This window comes from Mesitornis unicolor, unplaced genomic scaffold (assembly GCF_000695765.1).
Source record: "Mesitornis unicolor isolate BGI_N332 unplaced genomic scaffold, ASM69576v1 scaffold25664, whole genome shotgun sequence".
Lineage (NCBI taxonomy): Eukaryota > Metazoa > Chordata > Aves > Mesitornithiformes > Mesitornithidae > Mesitornis > Mesitornis unicolor.
The window spans coordinates 1938-10852 of NW_010181164.1; the positions used below are offsets into that span (position 1 = coordinate 1938).

Genomic DNA, 8915 nt, shown 5'->3' on the forward strand with positions numbered 1-8915 from the left:
GACATGGAGGAAAAAGGGAAGCTAAAGTTCAACCTGCTGCTATTATCACACCCCTTGAGCAGCAGATGACTGGGAAAGGGGCTGGAAGACGCTAAAATATCACCCAACACAGCCCTTTCCCTAAGGTAGGCAACCTCTGCCTGGGCCAGATGGGCCGCACCTCCAGTGGACATCCCAGAGATGGATTTTCCACCAGTTTTTCAGGCTTTTCCTGAAACCCAACCTCTGCCAAACACCTAGCACTTGTGGCTTCATCCCACATCTTACCCCCGGTGCCGGCGGCGGTGCTGGCGGCAGAGATGCAAGGCCAGGCAGGCGATGGCGAGCAGGAGGCAGAGCAGGGCCAGGGATCCCAGCAAGATGCCAAGGAAGGCGGCGAGGCTGATGGCCAGCTGCTCGCACCGTGGGCCAGATGGGGAGAAGATGGAGAAGGGGAGGCAGCTGTGGAAAGGGAGGGGGGAGTGGTGATGCCGTGGGGAGAAGTGGCCGTGCCGAGTGGCCTCGTCCATCCCCGGCGCCACTGCTACCTGCATGTGGGTCCCTCAGGCAGGTGCTGGCATTGGCCGCTGTGCTGGCAGTAGCCTGCCTTGCAAGGGGAGATGCAGACGAAGCCGACAGTCGCCACGTAGTGGAGCTGGTAGCCTTTGTAGCCATACAGATCGCAGGGGAAATAGCGTCTCAGGTCAGCCACGGTCACTGGTGAGGAATGGCACGAGTTTGGCCATGCAGCACCACCTCTTGGTGCTTCCTCAGCTGGATGTGCCTGGGGGGGACTGCCACCTCCCACTTCCCTTGCAGGCATTACCCAAACCCCAAGGTATGCAGGGTGATGGGGACACGGGGGAGAGCGGCGTGCTCCCCTCGGGCTCCCCAGCTTGGTGTTGGGAGCGACTCACACTTCACCAGATCGGTGATGTTGTCCCGGTGCAGGTGCTGGAAGAGGGGGTGTGCGCCCACCTCCCGCCGCCTCCGCTGCCCATTGAAGGCATCGGTGATGGCCCCCAGCAACTCCTTGTTCAGGAACCGGATGACGGTTCCACGGCTGTCATAGGCGAACTCAGACACCACGGCGAAGGTGAAGCCATCACTGTCTGTCCTGCGGGAAAAAGACAAGGATGCTGCTGCATCACAGAGTGGCTGAGCCTCACCATGCCTCAGTTTCCCCATTTGGAGGGGCATAAATAAGGGAGGAGGCACACAGGCATCATTGCTGGAAGGTGTTGTGAGGGTCCTGTGTCCCCATGGGTTTATCGGTGTCACAGCTAGAAAAACAGACCCTGGCTTTCAGGTAAAATACCCTTTCCATTGCAGACCCTGCGGCCCCATGGGCCAGCTCTGCCCCACTGTCTCCCCATGGGTGGGCATGGGGCCACCCCACAGCCTACTCACATCTGGGTGATGTTGGTGTTGCTCTGGAAAGCCTTTACCTCCAGAGACCCCAGGATGGCTGAGACCTGTGGTGGGGAAAGTGAGAGGCGTTAGAGGAGGGCAGAAAGGCACCGGTGCAGGGAGAGGCTGAAGGGAGATGCGGGCACCGTGGCCGAGCCCCAAAAGATGCTCTGGCCTTTCCTTCACACAGTGGGGACATGGCACATGGCCACGGCCACCCCCAGCATCACACACTGCCTCCCTCCAGCCCTGCAGATCCAATGGATTCCCCAGGATCCTGCAGGAAGGGGTGCATCCCCCCACAAAGTCCAGCTTACGGTGCCATTGACTTCCACAGCTGTGGCATTTCGGAGTGTCCTGACCCGCAGCCGGATGCTTCTCTGGGGGAGATCTGTTTGGGGAGAGATGCAGCAGTGGCTCTGGCATCCCAGAGTTGGGGTTCAGCCCCTCCATGGGCCACAGGCACCCACCTGTGCTGGGCAGTGGCCGAAAATCACCCCCCGCCACCAGGCAGCGCCGGTCGGTGAAAGCTGGAGGGCAGGCGCAGGTGGGGGCACAGGTGATGGGGTGCAGGTGGCAGTGTCCCCCGTTGCTGCAGTAGCCCTCGGGGCAGGAGTGGGAGCCACAGGGTGAGCCACAGCCTGGCCCCTCGCCTGCGGAACGGGGAGCCCAGCTCAGGGTGGGGCACAGGCCTGGCTGTGGAGCCCCAGTGCACTCTTCCAATGCCTTTCTTACAAGTTTTGGAGGCTTTTTTTTATCCATTAGGACTTTTAGTATAATTTTAGATCCTGAAGGAAAAGCTCTGCATCCCCTCCTCCCACCTGGAGCCTTTTGCCCCTTGTGAAATCCCAGCCTGCTGCACCAGAATAGGAAAATAACCCATCTCCCCAACCTCACCACAGCCATCTGCAAACAGGATTTGATTTTAGCCCCTCGACCTCTGTGTGTGCATTTGAACTTTGATGGGATGAGATTTTTTTATTATTTTTTTTTTTCTCAAAGAGAGGAATTGCATGGGAAAAGTTTCCCTTCCCAGTGGATTAATGAGATCTGCAGCCTTGGGGACACAAGGGGCAGCTGGACTCCAGTCCCTTCTATTGGGGACAGGAAGGGACTGGGGACAGAGCTTCCCCTCCTCTTCTCTCTGGCCAGTTTGGGTCCCACGGGGGGTGACGGGGACGAGGACCTGCCAGGGTGCCCGTACTCACCCTCCTCACTGCTTGAGCAGGAGCAGGTGTAGCTGCCCACCGTGTTGGTGCAGGTGGTGTTCCCTGGACACACTGTCCCCTGTGCACACTCATCGATATCTGCCGAGACAATGTAACGTGGCACCATGAGAAATACCTCTGCCGGGGGTCCCATGAGCGCTCACCATGGCGAATGACCTCACCTGAGCAGTGCCGGCCGTCACCGGTCAGACCGACTGGGCAGGGGCCGCATCCAGCACGCGAGTCGCAGCCCACACCAGGGAAGCATCCCTGGGCACAGGGGTCCAGTGGGTCCTGGCAGAAGGGTCCTGAGTAGCCTCCCTCGCACCTGCAGGCTGCCAGCTGGGAAGGGGACGGTGACAGCAGCTTAGGGGACATGAGGTGGATGGGTGGGCAGAATGGCTGGCATGGTGTGACACTGGTGAAGCTTTACCAGCACCGTACCTGCAGGGAGGACCCCTCAAGGGTGTTGGTGTCATTGTAGTCACACTCCTGGCTCCTGCTGCAGCTGCAAAGGGTGAAGCGGAGCTGGAGAAGGGCAGAGAGGTTGTTGGACCCCACAGCCTCCAGGCTGACGGTGAGTGGGGCTGTCCCATGGGGCTCCCACGTCAGGGTGCCATTCTCTGTCGAGGAGAGGTGGGAGTTAAGGAGGTAGCAGAAGACAGAGGCCGGGTGGGCAGCATCCCCCCCATCCCATCCCAACTGTCCCATGTCCCCTACCTGATATGTTGAGCTCTGGGGAGAAGTGGGGGATGAAGCGTGCGCCTGCTCCCTCGGCACGGTACTGCCTGCTGACCCTGTCTGTCCTGAAGGCTGTGAGCGATGGGTCACCGGTGATGACAGGAGGGAAGGCATCTGAGGAAAGAGCAGCCCAGCCATTGCTGGTTGGTTGTGACATTGCTTTGGCAACCCTTGGCTCTGAGTACCTTCTGGTGAGGATGGGACCCCAGGCAGATGCTGCCATGACCACACACTGACAAGGCCCTTGTGTTTCACAGCATGGTGGCACCTCGTAGGCTTGGAGACCAGCCAGGCCATGCAACTCAGAGACCTTGGTGAATTGTCCCCTTGCTTCACACGGAGCAGGAGAGCTTTGGGAGGTGAGGACCTGCTCTACTTACTGAGCATTGTCTTCTTCTGCTGGAAGTCGGCCGCCAGGCTCTGAGTGGCCAGGCCCAGCGCCACGTCCCCAGTGCTCAGTGCATCATAGATGCACTCCTTGCTGCCGTGGCACCGCGAAGCCGCCAGCTGGTACTGGCTTTCGTTCTCCTGCCGGAGCCCAGACAAGAAGATGGGTGTGAAGTTCATTACCAGCGAGTCCAGTGGCTGAGCAAACAGGCTGTGCTCTCCAACAGCCCCTGCAAGAGAGCAAATCATGGGTACAGGTCTTGAGTTTCTAAGGTCTGTTATCTTTAAGGACTTATTTCCATGGAGCAGTGAGGAGACCAAAGGGCTTCCCTGGAATCCCTTTTACTCAGGCAAGTGTCTAAATGTGTCCAGCCAAAGCATGGCCTGGGGAGGATCATCAAGGTGGATCCCAAGCCTGGACTTACAGGTCATCCCGTAGCTGTAGATCTCCTCCTCGCTGCTGTTCACGGGGATGCTGGTACCGTTCGGCATCTGGAAGTCATCTGCAGGGTCGTGGTCCCACACACCTGGTGGAGCATCACTAGAGGCCTGGAGTCCCCCATGCTGGGGTTGACCTCCTCTCTGGTGCTGGCCAGTGTTTTGTTTAGACTCAGGGGTCCATGCCCACACAAGCCCTTTCCCTAGCATTTTCCAGCCTGTTTTAAGGTAGGAAGGGGACATTGCACCCAGGCTGTTCAATGGTGGTGCACAAGTCCTCACCCAGGAGTCCCTTGGTGCTGTTGCTGTACCACGGGGGCAGGCTGCAGACCACGCTGAGAATCCTGGAGGTGGCTGAGATGGAGATGGCAATGGCTCCGTCGAAGACTGCTGTGACGGAGGAGGTGTTGACCAGCAGGACACTGGGGCTGTAGTACACCTCGGCACCCATGTCTGCAGGAGAAGGAGAGCACAGAGGGAGAGCCCATGCAAGGCTGGAGTCTGAAATGATGCCCCTGAATTTGGGGAGTCAGAGACATGGTGCAGGGGGAAAATATTTGACAGACCTCAGGATGGCTGACCTCATGCTGGGCAGGGCTGGTCCCTATGGGATGGGGACACCCCGCATCACCCCAAAAACATTTAACAGCACATCCTGCTCACCTTGGGAATAGGAAAACTGGACAGTTTCATTGTTCAGAAGGACTTGGATGTCACCCTTGCTCCCCAAGGTCCACTCAACCTGCAAATCAGGGTGGATGTCCCAGTCAGCCTCTCTGCTCGTCCCTTCCTGCTGTCCTCCCATTCTGGGGACACTCAAGCTAAACCCCTTCCTCCTCTTCACCCCAGCAAACACACAATAAAGCAGCTCTGATGGTTGCCCAGAAGAGGACAGCAAGCTGTCCCCTGTCACCGCTGGCATAGGGCATGCACAGGCCACCACCACTGCTTGGCTGACAGCTTGGCAAGCTGTGTCGGTGGGCTCCAGGCTCAGAGCCCCTTCCTCAATGGCTGCTTCTGGTGACACCAGGAGATTTTGGTTACTCAAACGGGTGTGGGGAGCAATTCTGCAAAGCAAGGAAGAATACACGCTCGTGCCAACATGTCCAGAGGAGATGTGTGGTCAGGATGAAGGTTATGCAACAAAGATGTTGGAGCAGACCACGCTCCTGCAGAGCTCCAGGCTCTTGCTGTCCACCTTGCAAGAGGTGGTAGGGCTGTGTCTTGTTAGTTTTAGTCGAACCCACCACAATTAGCACATTGTTGGGGTCATGGGAGGTGGCAGGAAGAGGAGAAGTGATGCTCCTCAGGTCCTGGCCACTCGTAGGTGATGCAGAGGCAATGCCCAACCTGTCAGAGAGGTCTCTCCCATTAGAAGCTCATACCCAGGCTGCTCCTACTCACTGTGGTGGTGGTTGTGGAGATGTACTGGGCAGCGAAGGCCACAAAGTTGGTGGCCTGGGCTGTGCCAGTCTGGGCTGTGCGCCCCTGCAGCATGAAGCTGGTCTGGGCATTACTGGCCTGCAGCAGGACAAAGTCTCCAAGCCCATTGAAGGTGTAGGTGAGTCCATCCAGGGTGGTGATGTGGGGGTCCCCAAAAGCACTGGCTGGGGTCCAAAGGAGATGGAGCCATTTTGGCAAGAGGAAGAAAAGCAAATGCTGGTGTTGTATGGAGGAGAGCAGCTCCCAGTGCTGAGCTGGACTTGCCAGTCTCCTCTGGGAGGCTGCAAAGCTGTGGCTCTTGTGTGGGGTCCCCATACACATGTGACACCCACTTGGTACCCCAGGGACTCACCGGGGGTGGGTGGCACATATCCCTCGCAGCCAACCCTCGGTCTCTTCTCAGCAAATCTGTCGCAGAACAGGGGCTTCCCCACGTGTCGGCAGCACCAGTCAAATGCCTCCAGTTCCCCATCTGCAGAGAAAAGCAACTGGGAGGTGTGGGGACCCCCAGTGTGCCTGCAGAGTTGCTCAGGGTGTTTTAGGGTGACAGGGCACCCTGTGCCCACTTACCGGCAGCGGGGCGGATAGGGGGGCTCCATGCTCTCTCCTGCCAGCCTTCCAGCAAACTCCCGTCCTGGTACAGACACCGCACCCCAGCTCCAGCCGGGCTGGGGAATGCAGTGCGCAGCATGCTCATGGAGGCATCTGCTGGACCTGAAATGTTGGGTGAGGGATAACGGCCACCCCCAGAGCAGGAGGGGACTCCCTGCTGTCCCCCAACTGCGTGGTTGGCCTTGGGGGCCATGCTTGGTACCTCTGCTTCGGCGGTATTGAGGGTCCAGCTCTGCCTGGGGCTGGGAGCAGGGGCATGGTGGCAAGTGGCCATTCCAGGTGGTCGGTGCTGGCTCCGTGTCCAGCCATGCCAGGCAGCGCAGCCTGTAGTTCACCCGCGAGAGTGTGTCCAGCCTGTATATCCACAGCCCACGCACGTCTGGGGGAGCAACCGGAGAACAGCACAGCTGGGCCGGGGTCTCCCATGGGACAACCACCCCAGCAATTGACCCCACACGAGGTCTTCAGGCTCCCTCTAGAGCCGGCATGGCCGTGGGAAGCCACAGCAGGATATGGGACACCAGTGCTCTGCTGCTCTTGGTGGCCAGCCTTGGCCTGGTGGCCTTGCAGGGATATGTGATGGGGACACGCTCCCAGGGCAGAGCTCCCACAGCTCCCTCCATCCCCATCCACCCTGAGGGCTCCCCTGGGGCCGTACCAATGCCAGTGCTGCTGTGCTGGTCAGGTCGGTACTTGACAGCCGGGGGCTTTTGAGTCAGCTCGTTATTTTGGGCGTAGCCATCACCGCTGTGTGGAGAGAGAAGGCTTGTGGTCACCCTCCTGCTGCAACCCTCTTCCGCTCCCCATGGAGGAGCTGGGGCAGGAGCTGCTGCGGTTTGCAGGAGGAAGGGTTTAAACAAGACAGGGTTGCTCTGGGGGTGGAAGCTGGGCTCTCTGGGGACAACATCGCTGATGGTCCCAACATAGTTCCAAAATGCAGCCACACGTGCACAGCACCTGGAGAAGCCGATGAGGACATTGTCTGCCGCCAGGCCAGCGTAGTCCCACCGCATCCCACCATCCTGGTAGAGCAGCAGGGCGAAGGAGCGGCTCCCATCAGTGGTGAGGACCACCTGGTAGGTGCTCGTCTGGAGGAAACCAAAGCACCTTCACTTTAGCACTCCCAAAACCTTCCCTGCTCTCCCCATGGCACAAACTGAGGTGGTGAGACCCAAAACGCCCACATCAAGCATCAGGATACCAGCAGTCTTGCCCCTGCCATTGCTGGTGGCCGTCACCTGCTGCTCACCTGAGTGTCATCCCGCCGGGACGGGTACGCTGGAGCCTTCTCCCATGTCACCTTCAAGGTCCATTTTGCTACGTAGGGGGTTTTCAGGTATTTCTTGATCTTTGTTTCCACATCATGGACAAGGGGGTCTTGGGTAGAGCTGAGCGTGGAGTACTCCTGCCGGTTGACAAGAGAGAGGGTTCAATGGGTGAACTGGGAGCTGGGTTCTCCCTGAAGAACATCTTTGGTGGCTCCAACCTGGTACCAGGTGGTGCCGACACCCTGGGAGAAATCCGCATCGTCCCAAAAGGCAGCCACCATCGGCAAATGCTCCTGGCCGCTGAAGCCCCAGGGAGGTGGGTTGGGGTTGGAGGGGATGTAGTTGTCCGTGGGTGGGAAAATGATCTGTCCGTTATCTGTAAACTGACCAAAATAACTCGTTATTTGCCAATGCTCCAGGCAGCTCCTGCCTGGCCCATGTGGCTTTTAGCCTCCTTGGGCAAGCAGAAACCTGCAATTTTAAACTGCAAAATAAAATTAACATTGGGATGAAATTCAGTTTCTGCTTCATTTCAATGAGTGCTTTTCTACCTTACGTGCTTGGCGAGGGGGGAACTCACGTAGAGAGCATCCCGCAGTGATTTCCCAAAGGGGAACCCGATCTCTGGCTTGAACAGGGGGGAGTTGAAGTCCACCGTCCTCTGGACACACTCTTGGTCCCCTCTGTCTGCGCCGAAAGGATAGAGTGAGGCTGCTGGCACTGATGCGGACAAGAGATTAATTAATGAAAATCAAGTAATTCATGAAAAACCATTAATGTCTGTGTCCTTCCTGCTCTTTGCTTTGGGAAGAAGAATATCTACTTACTGATAGGCCCATGGGTGGGTCGGGGCTCAGGGGCAGGATTTCTGTGGCCAGTGGTGGTGTGGGCAGATGTCCTTGGTGCTGTGGCTCTCTGTGTCCCAAAGGCAGGAGCCAGGGGGGTGGCAGGGCTCACGGTTGCTGGTGGCCTCCCTGGTGACACAGTGCCTGGGGCTGAGAGACCTCCCATCTCCTGGGCTGGGCTCACTGGGGCTGCGGGTGCAACAGCCACGGGGCTACCTGCAGTGGTGGCCGTGGTGCTTCCTAAGGCCGCGATGATCCCTGTGGCAATGGACGTGGTGTTCCTTGCAGTGGTGGCTATGGTGCTCCCTGCAGCAATGGCTGTGGTGCTCTCAGTAGTGATTGTTGCATTACTCCCTGTGGTGATGGCTGTGGTGTTGCCTGCAGTGATGGCTGTGGTGCTCTCAGCAGTGATTGTTGCATTACTCCCTGTGGCGATGACTGTGGTCCTCCCTGCAGCAATGGCTGTGGTGCTCCCTATGACCTTGGTTGCATTACTCCCTGTGGTGATGGCTGTGGTGTTGCCTGCAGTGATGGCTGTGGTGCTCTCAGCAGTGATTGTTGCATTACTCCCTGTGGCGCTGACT

The 8915-nt window shown here is 58.2% G+C and overlaps 1 protein-coding gene across 1 annotated transcript in view; it reads right to left on the bottom strand.

Moving 5' to 3' along the window:
• Positions 1-267: 267 nt before the first annotated feature.
• LOC104539746 (mucin-4-like) overlaps positions 268-8915 on the bottom strand; it is a gene marked incomplete at its 3' end in the record, with an annotated part of 13433 nt that continues 4785 nt past the window's right edge. The window contains exons 3-25 of the mRNA XM_010183347.1: positions 8067-8206; positions 7705-7869; positions 7468-7623; positions 7176-7306; positions 6877-6965; positions 6421-6597; positions 6177-6320; positions 5959-6078; positions 5568-5770; positions 4827-4905; positions 4446-4616; positions 4151-4252; positions 3719-3955; positions 3318-3452; positions 3042-3220; positions 2780-2939; positions 2598-2696; positions 1860-2042; positions 1707-1780; positions 1390-1454; positions 897-1096; positions 528-696; positions 268-441 (exon numbers count right to left, since the gene is read on the bottom strand). Coding sequence (XP_010181649.1) covers positions 268-441; positions 528-696; positions 897-1096; positions 1390-1454; positions 1707-1780; positions 1860-2042; positions 2598-2696; positions 2780-2939; positions 3042-3220; positions 3318-3452; positions 3719-3955; positions 4151-4252; positions 4446-4616; positions 4827-4905; positions 5568-5770; positions 5959-6078; positions 6177-6320; positions 6421-6597; positions 6877-6965; positions 7176-7306; positions 7468-7623; positions 7705-7869; positions 8067-8206 — 3352 coding nt within the window. The remainder of the gene's footprint in view (positions 442-527; positions 697-896; positions 1097-1389; positions 1455-1706; positions 1781-1859; positions 2043-2597; positions 2697-2779; positions 2940-3041; positions 3221-3317; positions 3453-3718; positions 3956-4150; positions 4253-4445; positions 4617-4826; positions 4906-5567; positions 5771-5958; positions 6079-6176; positions 6321-6420; positions 6598-6876; positions 6966-7175; positions 7307-7467; positions 7624-7704; positions 7870-8066; positions 8207-8915) is intronic.